At 38.5% G+C, this 18,126-nt stretch overlaps 1 protein-coding gene across 6 annotated transcripts in view; it reads left to right on the plus strand.

The window, feature by feature from the left end:
• Positions 1-18,126, plus strand: part of caskin1 (CASK interacting protein 1) — a 100,249-nt gene that overhangs the window by 56,380 nt on the left and 25,743 nt on the right. For 4 of the 6 annotated variants that reach the window (XM_020613248.1, XM_020613249.1, XM_020613251.1 and 1 more), the window contains exons 3-11: positions 2,951-3,048; positions 3,209-3,354; positions 6,300-6,395; positions 6,508-6,638; positions 9,291-9,399; positions 11,139-11,247; positions 12,088-12,182; positions 13,978-14,095; positions 17,867-18,112. In XM_020613248.1, coding sequence (XP_020468904.1) covers positions 2,951-3,048; positions 3,209-3,354; positions 6,300-6,395; positions 6,508-6,638; positions 9,291-9,399; positions 11,139-11,247; positions 12,088-12,182; positions 13,978-14,095; positions 17,867-18,112 — 1,148 coding nt within the window. The remainder of the gene's footprint in view (positions 1-2,950; positions 3,049-3,208; positions 3,355-6,299; positions 6,396-6,507; positions 6,639-9,290; positions 9,400-11,138; positions 11,248-12,087; positions 12,183-13,977; positions 14,096-17,866; positions 18,113-18,126) is intronic. The other 2 variants (XM_020613252.1, XM_020613254.1) reach the window with 1 other exon arrangement.

Here is an 18,126-nt window from a genome sequence, read left to right on the forward strand (position 1 = left end):
AGGGAAAGATGGACGAGCAGATGTGGTTTCATTCCTCAGGCTAAAGTCAAACAGATGAAATTCATATCATATAGACTGGTGTGTTCCACCTTGATGATGGAAGACACTCCAGGTTGTGTTTTTTTATATGCTCAGGTAATTTGACTCCCTCACGAATGTAGACTAGAAAATTTGATATTGATTTCACAGGTGCACACGGCTGCCTGAAGCATTATTCAGCTTTTTTAATGATGATGTATAGCAGCACTTCCCGAAACAGGATCAAGGAAACCCTGGGTCCAGGGGAAGCTGAGAAAAATGAGGATGGGTTCAATTTGACTGTATTATCACTCACTAGAAGGCCGCAGTGTAGTGCTGGCTTTTATTTTATTAGGTTTCACTGTCTTCACTGTTGTCTCCCCAAACACAATAAAAAACTCAAATGAGAATCCTTGAGATAAAGTTGTAGCATAATCATAAGAAAGTTTGAAATTTCCATCTCCTACAAAATAAAATGTGAGCAAACAGCCCCTCAAGTACAAATCCTGTGTAAAATAGAGTCTGCTGGTTGCCTGTCTGCAAAAATACACTTGTTTAATGAAGTTTAAAAAAAAAAACAGTCGAACAGTTTGAAATACGTTTATTCAATTTCTTGCCAAGAGTTAGATAAGAAGATCTACACCACTGTCATATCTGTTTTGTTAATATGTAGCCTGTAGCTCCACTTACTACAAAGACTGAAAACAGAGGAAAACCACCTGCCTGGAGATAATGCACATTCATTCTCCCACTATTCAGCATGAACATATGGAAAAACACGTCCATACTCTTATGTTTAGTCTATAGGTGGCTCGGTGTCTCCCAGTGGCTAGGTCAAACTTTAGGCTAGGCAGCTGGAGCACTCAAATGTTTTTTAATGATAAGGGAAACTGTGCAAGCTGAACTGTGTTGTCGGGTCGGGTTTGGACATTATATACTATAAGCTTGTCAGGTCCGGGTGAGGTTTGGACGCCACACTCTTTGACACAGCTCAGATTTGAACAGAAATATGTGATCTAGCAATAAAAAAGTGTTGGATAGATTTATAATCAATATTGGCTAAAAATAAACTAAGGAAGTAGATGAATTTAGACTAAAATTCAAGTTTGATGCCTGTATCATAGGAAGCTGTCCAAGATTATCAAAACAAAGTTAAACTATTTCATATGTTGAGATCATGTGTATTAAAGAAGCTCCGATGTAAACATCAGATTCTTCAAAAACATAGTATGCTAAGTTTTGACAATGTTATAAAGTTGTCATTCATAATAACAATAAACAGCTTCACCACCAATGTCATCTGACAACTGATCCAAAGATACTGTATGTAACAGGGAAGGAGTGATGACCAGAGGGGCAGCAAGTGGGAAGTGTAGAGTACAGTACATACGTTGCACTACGTACCGTATTCATATGCAATGATGTTAATCTATGTATGGCCACTGTTAAATAAACAAACAAATCAATCAATAGAGAGAGGATGATTTTCTCTACATGTAAGAATACAGAAGACTTCAGTCCTACTTCAACATAATCTGGTGCATGCATAATAATGTAGGTGCAGCACTGTGAAAATATACATTTGTGCATTAAAACATGAATGTGGCTTGCCAATGTTCAGGTTTACTCACTGTACAGAGTAATGCAAGTGGATTAATATCATTATTACATTTAGCTAAGAGGAATCTGATTTATTAATTTTGGCATCAGATTATTATGTAAACGGTGCACGTAGATGACTTAGCTCAAACTAATACAGGCTAATACAGTCCTGCAATAAATCTGCCCTTCATAAAGGTAATAATGTTGATGTTTTGTTGAAACTGTTTCAAAGAGGCACTTATTCAATAGTATGATCATTTTTGGAGAGTGTAGTTTGTACTTTTGAACTGCACTGGGTTAAAATAATATTCAGTTTTCCCTCATTGACATAACCATGGTGGACAGGATATTAGAAACATTTCTCAGTATAATGCAATACAGCTCAACAGCAGCCTCCAAAATGACCAGGAAACTGAATCAACCCTTCTCTAAAACAATTGAACATCATAACCTTCACAAAGGAAAGATTTATTGCGCCACTTCTGAACTGAGTGTATTTTTACCCATAAAACCTGTATGCTGATCAGCCACAACATTAAAACCACTGAGAGGTGAAGTGAATAACACGATTTTCTTGTTACAATGGCACCTGTCAAGGCGGGAAGGATCTGTAAGGCAGCAAGTGAACAGTCAGTTCTTAAAGTTGATGTGTTGGAAGCAGGAAAACTGGGCAAGCTACTGTTGTGTCACTAGTAGATATATGTTGGGAAGATACATAGGAAATTGTGTGCGTTGTCATTAATATTTGCCTGTGTGTGTCTTATCGTACCTAGCATACACCCTCTGGCCTCACACACAAACACACTTACACATTCTATATATAGTATGCAGTGCATCCTTAGCTCTGCTGTAGATACACATCAAATGTTTGGGCTAATCCTCTGCTATTAAATCCATTTGTCATGCTAATCTTTTCCAGAATCACAGTTTGTATGTGTGTTGTCTTGTACTCGCTACATACTCTTACCAACAAAGTTTATTTATTTACTTTTTTTGGTACAGAGTGAGGACATTTTGGCTGGTGAAGCACCTTTTTAGGGTAAAGAAGGTCAGAGTTAGGCATTTAGTTCTGATGGTTAAGGTTCGGGTAAGGGGCTAAGGAATGCATTTTGTCAATGAGTGTCCTCACAAAGATAGAAGTGCGTGTGTGTGTGTGTGTGTGTGGTCTAGTTTGTACTGTATATAGTTGTTAGGTCCATAAAACCCAGGAAGAGCAAAGCTGGGGGTGTCTGTCATTCAGAAAACCTGAAGCTAAAGGCTGGAAAATAAGCATAATTCATAAATGTAACCATGTTGTGTGTGTGTGTGTGCGTGTCTGTGTGTACTGTAGGTTTTCTCCACTGCATCATGCGGCTCTCAATGGCAACCTGGAGCTCATCTCTCTGCTGCTGGAGTCACAGGCTGCTGTTGATATCAGAGACCAAAAAGGTGAGAAGAGAATGTATACACACACACACACACACACACACAAAGAAAAGAAAAAGTGAGCTTTGCACACATCCTTTGTCACCCTCATACACATAGCTTAATAATATCTATGTCAGTATGTGTGAGAAATATCACCTGTGTGTTCATTCTGTGTGTGCAGGTATGCGGCCATTGCACTACGCAGCCTGGCAGGGGAGGGCAGAGCCTATGAAGCTGCTGCTGAAGTCTGGTTCATCTGTAAATGGCCAGTCAGATGAAGGACAGATTCCTCTTCACCTGTCAGCACAGCATGGTCACTATGATGTGGTGAGTGACACCAACTCTTCACCAAACACAGCCCTGTTGGAGTTTTAGACTGAATTACAGCATCCTTTAGTTGTCAAATAGCAGAATGGGCTTTCACAAAAACTGGAAACTGTCATTGTTGCCACTTTTAAAGCTGAAATAATCAATATTTTTATAATAACAATTGATAAAATGACAGAGTGTAATGGGAAAAGTTTTGTTTGAACTGAAGTGACTAACCCAAACAGATTTACTCAGTTTTACAGAGCTTTTTTTTTTTTAATCATCTTTCAGCTCATTGTTTTGGTTTTCCAGTTCACTCTTACCACTTTTCATGGTGTTGTTTTCAGCCACAGCAAGCAGGTGTTTTCACTGAAAAATATTTAAAAACCAACTGTGTCATACTGTACCTGCCCAGAAAGTTTAGCAAGTTAGCATGCAGCTGTTAAAGAGCCATATATTTCCTTAGCACTTGGTGAAGACAAAAACAGAGCTAACTGGAGGCACAAGTTGGATGTCCTGAAACAAATGAATCAAAATAGCGCTATATAAAACTTCAAAACATCACCATTCACCTATGTTGCAGTGGTGGTTGCTAGGAGCATCTGACTTAAAGTTTTTGACACTGATCAAATAAATATGTTAATTAAAGTTGTTATTGACATGACTGTATCTAGCTACCATAGATTACTGGATTGGCTTACTGGGCACAAGTCCAGGAGCCCAAAGGCTAAGGGGGTTCATAGAGCTATTCCAAAAAGACATGCAAAACAATCACAAAGAGACACAGAAATATCTGCAAAGAGATGCATAATATCCTCAAAGAGACACAAAATATCCACAAAGACACATTAAACAACAGCAAGGAGATGCAAAACATCTTTAAAAGATTCTCATTCATTCTTGGGGGCCTTTTAAAAGTCTGTGTCCAGATGCTCATTGTTTCATAATGCGTCCAAGTCTATGGAAGAAGCCTCCCCTATTCTTAAATTAAAGCTTCCTGCAAACCCACAGTCCACACAGGTGTGTCCCAATCAACATTTGCCCCTGATGGTTGGAGACATCAGTGTGAGTTGGCGCCACAGATGGCTGCCTCGGTTCTGTACCAAAAACAAATTCCTTGTGTGTGTAACATACTTGGCCAAATAAAGGTGATTATTATTATTATTATTATTAACATCTCTGCTGTGAAAAGGGCCTATCATCACAGCACAATCTCTTTGAGTTGCTGAATAAATCTGAGGGTTGGAAGTGATTGAGAGGTGTGGACTTTAACTTCACATTGTCATTTTTCACTTACATCGAAATTATTATCACGTTATTTCTACAACAAGCTTAAATTCCTAGATCACCAGTACATTACAAGCAACACTGCATATTGAACTGGTGAATACCAGATACTCTGTGTAGCTCTAATCTCTAACTGACTGTGGTCAGAAACAAACTGAAACACAAGCCTTAAAGAAATTTCCATTTTTTAGCTTTTCCAGCTAAAAAAAAAAAAAAATAAATCTGGGGGAGACGCTGCTGTGCTGCTGCAGGCTTGCCAAAGCAGCAACTATGAAATATAGCAGACTTACCACAGCAGCTAACGTACCCTAGAGGAAAGTGACACTCAGCATTCAGTGTCCAAAACTAAAGAACCACTGCTTCTTCTTAATTAAATGACCATGATTTATACAAGGTGATAAATTACAATTAAAACTTTATTCCACAGCTGCTCCCAGCGTACAAAGGCAAATAAATTACAAAAAGTCACAAAAAGTGAAACAGAACACAGTTTATAAAATAAATCATTAAACATCCAGCAAGGCAGGAGCAAAGCACAGGATGGATTTGAGAGACATTTGCTTTGAAAACAAGGATGGCGAGACAGTGGTTTTATTGGAGACAAGGGAATCGATTTTGGTGTATCATCCTAATTTGTTCCATTTTTAAGGTGCATTAGAAAACTGACAGCACAATGAACTAATTCCTCTGGTGAGGCCGATTCATCCTCATACGTCTTTTACCACTTCAACTTAGCTCTTCCTTTCACCTGACATATACAGTATAGTATAGTACTCCTCTGAGGCCATTTTATCAGCTTTTAATGTGTGTATATACACTTCACCTATTTACTGTAAGAATTTAGCCTGCTACTGTTCTCCTCATTACAGTGTGATTTATTTTAGCACAGACAGTCAAAGGTACCTACTTAACATGGCAAGAGGCTTAGAAATGTGAATTAAACAGATTTATTCTTCAGTGTTGTCAAAAAATACTTTTAGATGTTTTTCTACAAGTGTATTAATGTGTCCCTGCTAATGTATTTGCTTTTCTGATGACTTCTAGTGCTTTTACTTTTAACAGAGCATGACATGTAATAAAAATGTTTACTGAGAAAGCATGGCTGTTTAGTGTAATGTGTTTAACTGCCTGTGTAACTATGCACTGCATAATTAATTCTGGTAACCATTTCATTTTTTTGACATTTTTTGATGCAGTTGATTAACACTGTCACCTCATATATGTCACTATATCCAGCTGATTTTGTTTACAGCTGACTCATTTCTTCATGTTCTGTATAAGATGTACCAAATATCTGTTTGATATGTGATATTTTGCTTAATGACTCACCAGCTAATGGTCGTTGAAAAGATGGAAATTAAAGAAACAGCTAGAGTGTACAGATAGTAAGTCCTTGTAGTGTAGTGTAAGTTTTTTAACATAACCTGTAACCCCCAAAACAAGTTAGCTAATGACGAGCCTCATCCTGGGGAGTAATGCTAGCAACTAAGCTAATGCTAATGTTTGCAGATGGACATAAAGTTTAATTCATTCATTACATTTTACCTCTTGTGTTTTTGGTTTCAGAAAAACTTTAAAAAAGACACCATCTCATACATTTCACAAAATCTTACACTCTACTGAGTGTTTGAATTGTTTTATAGCAGTTTTTTCCCTCGTGTGCTTCTTGCCTTCAGTCTGAGATGCTGCTGCAGCACCAGTCCAATCCCTGTATCGTAGATAATGCAGGGAAAACACCTCTGGACCTGGCCTGTGAATTCGGCAGAGTTGGGGTAAGATTCAAGGCTTTTAGTCATTATTCAGAAACTGTGGAAACAAAGGCCAATCTAGAGGAATCCTCAGATTTGTTGTTTATGTCTCACATTTGCGTGTGTGTGTGTGTAGGTGGTCCAGTTGTTGCTGTCCAGTAACATGTGTGCTGCTTTGCTGGAGCCCAAAAAAGGAGACACCACTGACCCAAATGGGACATCTCCTCTTCACCTAGCTGCCAAGAACGGACACATAGACATCATCAGGTACACAGACACACACACACACACACACACACACACACAGTATGCACACTTCCACATCCAGATTCACACACACACAAGCTCAGACGTTTATCTTCCACACACACGCACACACACACACACACACACACACACACATCACATGTCTAACGAATCACTGGGTTGAAATGTCCTCCTGAGTCTGCCAATAAAACTAATGTATAATACAGAGGGACGACATGATGATATAATGGAACAAATGTGTTGCCACACAGTGAGAGCTGATGCATCAGTCACATAGTCCTAAACATGTTTTGGAGTCAGGTAACGTGACTGGAAACACTGCAAATCTGCACGATTCTCCACTGTCACACTAAATATCAAGACATTATAATCTCATCTCAGGAGGGTGTGTGTCTAATTTTTGTTTACGTTTTTGTAAAAGTGCATCACAGAAAAGATTATTTTTGTTTTTGGTCAGCATTCCTCACAAACCGTGGGGATGAGAAATCCCAGCAGATTGAGCACCCTGACAATTAAACACACACCACAAGGCCCATTTTTTACCTTGTTATCATGCTCAACCTTTAATGTTGTATGTATGTGTGTGTGTGTGTGTTGGTGCAGATGTCTGCTTGCCTGGCAGACGCAGACAGAAAGGCGAAGGGGTAGAGAGAGGCATTAAAGATGAGAGGAGACTGGAACTGAGGAGAGATAAGAGAGAGGAAGAGAGAGAACAAGCAGTGCAAGAATAAAGAGAGAGCGAGAATAAAGGCTGTCACAGGTGACAAAGCAGAGCACACCTTTGTGGAAGTGATGCTGATAAATGACATTCATTAGGCTCAGCCAGTATTTTGTGGAAGATATACAATGACACCCTTAGAGAAAAATTTAAACATTTTTGCAGCATTATTCTTGAACTACAACTAATCTTTTAACCTTATGTCTTTTCTCTGAAACTATCAATTAAATTACTGACAGTGACTACCATGAGAAGAGTAAAACCAGTTTGGCTCTGTGCAGCCAAAGCTTCACATACTGTAATGCATTCCTAATGCATTCAGTATATGTACTGTGATTAGCAGTGTTAGTAGCATTAGGTGACCAGGCCAATTAAAAAATAATATTATAGTTGCATGTCATCATATGAAGTTTCTACTTTGACAGAGATGAAGAGGAAGTGATTTGATATGAAGTTATATTCTGAAAACATCCCACCAAAGCAAAGCAGTCCCAGGTTTGATTGGAAGAGGATGTGGCAGTCATGGAAATGAACGAGAAAATATTTACTGCAGGTGACGTGACATCGTTGATTGCAACATAATAGCAGCAGATGTCAGAGTGAGAGAACTTTCCTAGCAACCACAGAACTGTTTAAGTTGCCTCACGAAAACATGTCACTCACACATCAGACTTCTCAAGGTGTCAGAGGACAAGCCTTGTTAATTGTGATTTTACTCATGTTGATTCAGTATAGTATATCATATATATACCACGGTTGTATTTTCATCAGCTGCTCTGATTCCTGTAAAGGACTTTAAAGCTCTGTTTGTCTGGATACTAGATTTTTGGTCCCTTCCTTGGCTGATGCACTTCCTGAGTTTGGCTGGATGGCTGGTCCAAGGAAAAGTCCTGATTGTTCCAAAGTTCATTTCACAGTGATGTAAACTCTTGTGCTTCAGGGAACAGTCAAGGCTTCAGATTCTGTACCCTTTTCCAACTCTGTGACTTGGCACAATTTGATTACAGAGGTTTGTTATTTGGACCTAACAGCTCGGTCCTTGGTCTGACAAACACTGGGAATTGTGGGACCTTATACACTGTACTCAGGTGCATGTCTTTATGACTTATGTCCACAGATAGACATGTCCTGCAACAATAGTAAAGGCAAACAAGATGGAACTGAGCTCAGTCTGGAATTTCACAGCAAAAAGTCTGACAACATAATGAGAGATTTGTTTTTTAATCTTTAATAAATTTGCTAAAATTTCTAGAAACATACTTTTGCTATTATGGGCGTTTGTGTTTAGACTAATGACCAAAAAGTTAAGAAAGTGCTTCTTTCTTCACTTTTCTGTTTTAGTACAGAATAAAGAGATGATCTGGGATTATAACAGAAATATTTTCAGTCTATTCCACTCTGCTTTTTGTGCTGCTTTAATATACCAACTCACCAAATGTGTCTTAATGTGCAGCTGAAAATATTCAGCACTATTCCTGTTTGTGTAACATTTGCACCCAGCTGTTTTAAGAAAATGCTGAAAGTTTTTAAGTGAAACCAGTGTATTTGTTACCAATTTTAAAGATGTACCTCTTGTGTTAGCATCAATAATTAGAGAGTATTGAGAGATGGACTAGTGTGTTTTGGTTTTGGTATATATGTGTATATATATATATATATACATACAGACATGTAGAATAAGACTCACTTGTATATCCGGTGCAGTGTACCATGGTTTCACTGTGTTTCTTTTCTCTCCCTCCATTTTGATTGTTTTCTACTTTTCCTGGTTGGCTCATTCTTCACATCCTCTTCTCTCTGCACCATGTCTGCATCTGTGTTTATTTTGACACCTCTCTTGACTTTCTCACCCTCTCCCCTCTTTTCACCATCTCCTTGCTCTATCATCTCTTATCACACTTCTTCCATATCCTCTCTGCCCCTGCCTGGATCAGACTGTTGATTCAGGCAGGTATCGACATCAACAGACAGACCAAAGCCGGCACTGCCCTGCATGAAGCTGCCCTCTGTGGCAAGACCGAGGCAGTGAGACTCCTGCTGGAAGTAAGTGGAACTTTACTGAGAACCTTATAGCACTGAGGCCACCTTGATTTGGATTCACTAAAGGACTATTCCAATTTAACTTAGACTTTCCAGCATATAGTAGTACAGTGTCTTCTGTATCATTTCATAGCCATGACAGTGCCAATTGCAAGGTGACATAAACAGTGAAGGAATTTCCTATTTGTATAAAATTACAATTAAATAAAAAATGTTTTTGTCAAAACAATAAGCCAATAGGCTAATAATAGATAATAATAAACAATAGCTTTCTGCATGCAATACATCCTAAGCTGGGGAGCCATGTTTATGACAAATCAGTGCAGACAACCAGGCTTTAACTACCACAAAGAAGAAAAGTTTCGGTTTTATTTCTGATTCAATATTTGATTGTCAGTTTATTTATAAATGCATTGCTAATGAGATTTTTAGTTGAATTTATATTTATTTCCTTTAAGTAATATAAAATTGTGGCACAGAAACGTGTGCTTTTCTGAGTTTAATCTGAGTTTGAGTTGTGTGTGTATGAGCAGGACTTTGTCACGCTAGTTTGGACGCCAGTCTTTGAACCTCCAGTGTATACTACAGTACATACCGAGAGTGAACTTTTCAGTAGGAAACACCTTGTATTTACATCAGCAATAAATATTTGAAATGGATATCAACTTAATTGAGTCCACAATATGAAAATATTGATAAGACTATAAAATTGTGTCTATGAATATGATTTGTCTTCTCTAAGATATGATGTATGTCACAAAAAGCCCCTATTTGCTCTAAAGTAGCAATAAAAATAAAGCTATAAAACATAAATGCAGAGTAGGTTTTTCTTCTCTCAGAGAATGCTCTTACTCTCCTGCTACTGTTTCCTTCAATGAACTTCTTCAATGAAAAACTACAGTTTTTCTTCTTTATGAAACTATTCTTAGATTTGGTTCTTTTTGAAACATTGAATGCATTAAATGTAGTGCAGTTCTGTTGCCTGTTTACAAAAAGCTCTTGGAAATCCCTCCATCCCCATGTGACAGAACTGAAGCACAGTTATGAAAAATAGTGCTTGAACTGCAAGAAAAACCCAGAGAGAAATGATGCAAATTACCCCATTTGTGCTGTTGACATTATGGGGTTTCTGAAAACAAGAGAGGCAATGGTTTAATGACTGTGTGTGTTCCAGCATGAGAAACTAGCTTTGTCATCTAGATCTTCAGCTGTGAGAGGGCATGAGTCTTTACCCAAAAGTCTCTCTGGACTGAATTCAGCCTGCTTCTGATTAAACAGATTTAAATGTAATATTGCTATTCAGCTTTCGGCTGTCTCGACTAAAAAAATAAGAGGCGGATGTAATTACTAGAACAGCTACAGGGAGTGAGCAAGCATGGATTATTTTCTGTTGACGTCATGGTTGAAAATTATCACATCCCTAAGGTGTTTAATTAGTATGGAGGGGCTCTGATTTATGAACTTTAAGTAACTGGATTCTGTGTGTTTTGATCTATCTTGTATAAATGCTGTAGCTATCCATGGTACAATGTAATGATTTGTGAGGCAATATAATAAAGAAAAGTGGGTTTTTTTGTTGTTGTAAACCTAAATTGAAAATCATCAGTAACTGGACCTACAAATAAGCCGTAGTCTCACCTGCATTCAGTTTCTGATTCCTCTCTTTATGTCTGCATGAAACAAACAAAAATAAAGGATTAAATTAAAAAGTCAGCATACCAATATAATCTTCTCTTCTACAGAGTGGTATCAATGCGACAGTGAGGAACACCTACAGCCAGACTGCACTGGATATTGTCTATCAGTTCACTGCAACACAAGCCAGCAGAGAGATCAAACAGCTGCTGAGGGGTAGGATGGATGGATCGATGGATGGTGGGATGCTGGGGAGTAGAGGGAATTAAAGCCAGAGACCCAGAGATAGGCATGCAAGAGGAAAAAGAAAGAGCCTATTTCTGTTAATAACAAAATGGACAAAGCGATGAAAGGAAAAGGTTTTGGAGAGTGTTAGCCTCAGTAGCTAGGTAAATAAATAAATAAATAATAGGTTTAACAAATAGGTAAATATTTTGGGAGACATGCTTATTCAGTTTCTTGCTGAGAATTAGATGAGAAGATTGATACCATTCCTGTTAGCTTAGCTTAGCACAATGACTGAAAACAGGAGGAAACTGCTATAGTACAGTACATTACCTAGCAGCATCTCTGAAGTGCTTTATGTTTGTTTAATTTGTACAAAAAAAAAGAAACTAACAGTGAAAGAAGAAGTAAAAATAATGTGTTTTTTTAAATATCTGTGAACAGGGAGGTGCTAGCTAGTGTATTTTCCTTTCTGCCCAGTTTTTGCACTAAGTGAAGCTAATCCACTGCTGGCTGAAGATCAGTAATTACCGTACAAATATAAAAATAGTATTAATCTTCTTATCTGTCTGTAAAAAGCAAATATACATATTTCCCAAAATGTCAAACTATCCTTTTAACCCATGCTTTTCAAACACAGAATATATGGAATGTGTCTGTTGCAAAGATACTGTACCATAATGGTGTTATTTAGAAAAGTGATTGTATAGCATTCTAGTTTGAAGATATTCTCTATAACTGGATACATGTTTTATTGTAGATATCGTGAATTACAGAGGACTTTACATTTACTGTAAAGTATCCTAGAATGTGTGCCTCTTTGTGTCTCAGACGCATCAGCAGCCCTTCAGGTTCGAGCTCTGAAAGATTACTGCAACAACTACGACCTGACCAGCCTCAATATCAAAGCAGGAGATGTTATTACGGTAACACACACACATACAATCTTTGTGAGGACACTCATTGACATAATGCATTCCCTAGCCCCATACCCTAACCTTAAGCATTAGAACTAAATGCATAATCCTAAACCTAATTCTAACCTGAACCCAGAACCGATCCTAGCCCTAAAAAAGGTGTTTCACAAAGTGAGGACTCATCAAAACGTCCTCACTCTCCAAAAATGTACTAACTCTGTAGCAAAATATATTTTTTTGGTTCTCACTATGTAGCAAGTACAAGAATACATTTTAATTTTAATAATGGCCTTATTATTTAGGTCACTTCTGAGCACAACCTTCAAAGTGTTGTGGCTTCAGATATGTATCACATATATTTTATGTTTTCTATCTTCTAAGATAACTGAATACTGAATATGTTTAGGATTTATATTGTTGACAAAACAAGCTTTTTAAATACCATAAATGGTTTTATACTTGTACAGTGCCTTTCTATGCTTTTACAGCACACTCAAAGCGCTTTCACATTATTCGGCCATTCACCCATTCGCACTCCCAAGCACTCACGCATTCACACGCCGGTGACATCACCGGGAGCAACTGGGGGTTCAGTGTCTTGCTCAAGGACACCTTGACATGTTGACTGGACAAGCTGGGAATCGAACTGCTAATCCTCCGGTTAGGAAACGACCCGCTCTACCTCCTGAGCCACAGCCGCCCCCAGCCTAATATATATATATTCCCATAGCCTAAGTCAATTTAGGCTATGGGAATATTTTTCACAATTTTCTGAGACTGTGTAGAGCTAATGATTAATCATTTAATCAGTAAATATGCAGAAAAATAAAGTCAAGGATCATCTTTAGCTGCAGCTCTGCATGCAGCTTGTGATGAGGGGTCACAGATAGACATGACTTCATATTGTGAGAGTCACACGCAAAAAAAGTTGGAAACTGCCTGAATAAATCACAGCCCGGCAGAGGGAGCTACAGGTGTGTTCCACTGTTGCAAATTCAAAGATGAGACAATACAGTCTAGCATTTGTACCTGGTCATCCCATAATAATCCCAGCAAAAGTGTGCTACACTCTCAAAGTGCTTGCATAAATGAATCACATAGAAGCTGGGTGGCTTACATAAAATATCATGGCCCTGATGACCAGTCTGTTTCTGTTTAGTGTTAGGAGATCATCTGAGAACTCTTGCTCCTTGTTTGGTGAGATTATTAATGAATATGCAAGAATGAGTGGTTTCCCACATTTACTACGAACATGTTTTACAGAAACAATTATTCACTTACTACATTGCAGTCTGCGCACCATTCATAAATTTATATGAGCATTTATGGAGCCTTTGGGTACTTTTTACAGTAACAAGGAGCCTAGCAGCGTCTCTGCGCCTGCTCTCTCAGGGTCTCTGAATGAACAATTTGGCTTTGCTGATTCACGTAAGGAATTTTAGATAACTCCATGTGCAGACATCTTTTTGTCTGTTTGACTGAAAAATATTTTTTACTTAGAGGGTAACTCATTAAAAAGAGGGTTCATTAACATTTTTCAGTAGCTTTTGGAAAACTATATAGCACATTTTCATACACAAAGGCAATTCAAAGTGCTTAACACAAGGCACACAAATGGATATAACAGAAACCGTTCACATTCACACCTGGAAGCTGCCCAACACAACCACAGACCGACCAGCTCCAGGGATTAAACTGGCAATTTTCTAGTCACAAGTTGGCTTCTTTAACCTTTGAGCAACCACTGCCCCCGAGGTTTATATGAGTCATGTGTCTGTGTAACTGAAACATGTCACCCTGACAGGTTTTGGAGCAGCATCCTGATGGACGCTGGAAAGGCTGTATTCATGACAACCGAACAGGAAATGATCGAGTGGGCTACTTCCCGTCCACCATGGTGGAGGTCATCAGCAAGCGCACAGGTGTGTGTGCACTCCTGTGTGTGTGCGTGTATGTGAGTGTGCACTGTAGTTTAAAATTGTGACCAAGCTCACTGGTCAGCACATCAGTCATGGGAACACAATATACTGCAAATATTTGGACCAAACACAGAAGAAAAACTTGGAGAAAGATAGAAGAAGAACAAGAAGGAGAAGCTGAAGAAGAGATTTCTGGCAAATCTCTAACACTATTAAGTTAAATAACAGTAGTTCCCAGAAAGCTTAGTCAACTTTTCTTGGGTGAATACAGGTTAGAATAAAAATCATATCAGAGTTGGTCACAGAGGCACCAAACACTGAGCTGTTGTTCCTGTATTACTGAAGCTGTAGGCTGTTTGTGAAGAGTTTTAGTGGCATTTTCACCAGCTCCTATTACAAATCTATATGAATGACAACAGCTTTTTTAGAAGTCCAGCTGCTAAGTAATGAGAACATAGACACTAAAATGTCCCCAGTTGTCTTTCAGTTCTTAGTGCTGCCGCTTAGCATTACCTCAAAGAGTAAAAACGAACCCATATTTATTTCCATGGATAAAAGGAGTTGTTTGACATTTTGAGGAAAAATACATGTTTTCTTTCAAGACGTAGATGAGAAGATTGATACCACTGTCATGTCTGGGTGGTAAATATGAAGCTGCAGGTGTTAGCTTACCTAAGCTCAAAACTGGAAGATGGCTAAATGAAGCACGGATGTGTGTGCATGTGTAGCTTTAAAAAATATATTACACAGTCCATCTAATTCACAACCGGATGTAAAATATTTTTTTCATTACATTTTACATGTATTAGATATTACATTTATATTATGTCACATCTAATTTAAGGTGCTGCTTTTATTCATAAGAAATAATGTAGATGTCATGCTATCAAAATTTTTTTTAATTTGTTTTAACTTATTTGTAACGTGTCTGATAGTGTGTTTCAGTTCTCAGTGCTAAAATACAAAAATGACAGCACACTAAAAACTTAAGATGTATTTAAAAAAATATAGCCAATGTTTCAACCCACCACTCTTCTTCAAGGCAAGTGAAATAAGTTGCTAGCAGCAAGCAAACATTTATGTGCTCACATGTCACACCTGAGAACAATCTATAATCAGTGACATCATCAGTAAATTCACACAGGTGTTTCTAAATTAGCAACATGGTTCATTTCTCAGTAGTCTCTTAGCATTGCTGAACAAGATAAGGTACATGAGATTAAAAGAGTTAGATATTTTGCAAATGTTAGATAAGACGGCTGACACTGATATCATGTCTGTATGCTAAATATGTAGCTGTAGCTAGGAGCATTTTTACCCCCAGCTTTGTGAGAAGCTAAGCTATCTGACTGCTATCATTAGCTTTATAGACCTGGTATTGATTTTTTTGTCTTGCTTGCACCAAGCAAGCCAGTCAGTATCTCCCAGAATGTCAAACTGTTTATACTGCAAACCTAAAATCAGATGTGCGCTAATAAAGTTAAGAACCTGCTAGAGATACTGGTTTAATTTTGGTGTTCTCTGTATGTTTTCATCATTTAGTAGGCAAGCAGATAAACTCCTAAAACCTCCCAACTCCATCTTAAAACAACACAATGAGCTATTAATCACTTTGTTGAGACCCACAGCACACATTTACATCCATCCCATAACTGCATAGCCACAAAGAGGCTCTGGTGTTTTTAACTGTGCATTGGTGTCTGTATGTAGGTCTGCTGTAGTTCAGTTTGTCCATCTGTCTCTCTGTAGTAATATGTCTGCGTGTCTCAGTCTATAATCTTGTCTCTCTGTGATTGTCCACTTCATCCCCTGTGACCGCAAAATTCTCACTTACCCCTGTCTTTCACATTATCTCTCCTTTCCCACGTTGGCCACATTTTCCCTCCTCATTCTCTCTTTTTATAACACCGCGTAGTCGATTTACTGCTGCGGAACCTGCTCTAGGGTTGAGAAAAATGCTGTTGTGGCTGCATCTATCTTCGTAGTGCATTATTATACAGCAGCTGTGGGTACAGTAAAAAAAAACCAGCTGGAGCGCTTCCACTTAGCTTGTATTGCCACACTGACTAATCACTGCTAGTGCATAGCTACACACCACGATTTGGGGGCTATGCCAGCTGTTCTAGCGAGGTTTCATTTACTCATCTGTTTTTCATTCATTTTTAATTATTATTCTTTGCCACCATTCCTCTCCAGTCAGTTTCTTCTACACTAACCATATTTCTTACATGCTCCTTTCCCCCCCACTAACATTACATGCAACCTTTTCAACCAAAATAGATGGCCACTTAAGACATTAACTAAATAGAAATATAACCAAACTGTTTTTCCTGCATTAACACACAGCAGTATACAGTACAGTATAAGGCAAAAGCCTGAACAGGGCTTTAGGTACAGCACTGTTATGAAAGCAGTGCTTTGGATAAATGTGAGTGTATTGTTGGACATTGAGTTGATTGTCTGAACTTAATTACAGGCTTTTGCATAAATTACCAAACTACACTGCTGTATGTTTTGTTGGAGCAAACATCACATATCTAATTGTATGAGAAAATGTTTCTGCTGAATAGTCAACAGCAGCATATTCAAATTGTATTAATGTATGGTGTCTCAAGATACATTCAAAAGGTTAGTCAGTCAGCACTAGAGCTGACTAGCTTAGCAACCTTCTGACTCTGGGTTGTGTTGCATTGCGTGGAGGAATGATGGACCACCAGAGGCTTGAGTTTAGTGCCATGCTGCCGCTTACTCTCTGGATAGGAGCCAAATATATGTAGTCTACAGAGTAAAGTACTCTATAGAGAGCCAAAGTGCTCTCAGTAGCATGCTACATTCGTTTCATTGCAATCTCTCATTCAGCATCTTGTTCTTCTGTTTCTCTGAAAAAGTGGAAAAGTGCTTCTGAGGTTTACTCTCCATACTCTACAAGTTATATAAGTTATTAAACAGTTAATTTGTTAGCATACAAAAAGCTGCTCCCATGAAAATATACCACTCTCTATAAAAGACTGATAAGTTAATAGCGCAGGAACTTGCTAACTATTATGTCTAGTGCACTGTTTCATATTATATAACCAATTTAATATTGTGAAATGTAACACATGCACTTATCACACTTTAAAGTAATATTTTAATAAGTCACGGCACTAGCGTGCTCATAAAAAGGACATTTTGACATGAATTTACTACATTTGTAGAGATGGCTGAGTTTACCTTCCTAGCTAATGTGTATCTCTCTACCAGCCGGCATTTAGCTGCTGAGACGGTGTTTGTGAGCCAGTAAACTTATACTACTAGGTATATGGCAGGTGGAATTACATACCACATACATAGTATTGTTATGCACACATTATATATAAAACACATTGACTTGGGCCACATCTTTTGCTTGACTGGACTAGAAGATTCAAACACGTTAAGAATGAAAAGGGCGCTCTTGATCTTGAGCGAATCCTTAACAGCCCCTTAGAGATTCTCTGCTTTCACCATCCATCATTTCTCTTTTCACCTCTCCATGCACTTCATTCCAGTGAAGCCAACATTTGTTTCTCCTCTTCCTTTCTCTGTCCTCCCACCTTTAATACAAGCCATGTCCTTCACTACCTTTGGTTTCTTTGTTTACTTTTGTAACTTCGACCTTTGTTTTTAATTTTCTTTTTCCCCTTTTCTTATGTGTAATTCTCTGTTTTGTCGTTTGTTTGTTACGTGGCGGTGGTTCACTTTTGGCTGGCTGTGTGTGTGTTTCAATGTGTCGTCACGGTGGGTGTTATCTAGGTTTGGCCAGCACAGTCATTTGCACTCAACAGTTTCAAAAGATACCGCTGGTTCCCCCGGCGACGCTTGCCCCTGCCAACGCGGTAGTCAACGGCAACGACACCACGTTCCATCAGATCCATATCCTGCCTCCACCGCCTCCTCCTCCACCACATTCCCATCAGCCACTGCTTCCACTTTTCACTTCCTTTGGCTATAACAGGTCGCCCGTGACAACCCCACAGGGAGACACACCCACTGCCCCAGGTACATGCCCCCTT

Source organism: Monopterus albus, unplaced genomic scaffold (assembly GCF_001952655.1).
Source record: "Monopterus albus unplaced genomic scaffold, M_albus_1.0 scaffold131.1, whole genome shotgun sequence".
NCBI lineage: Eukaryota > Metazoa > Chordata > Actinopteri > Synbranchiformes > Synbranchidae > Monopterus > Monopterus albus.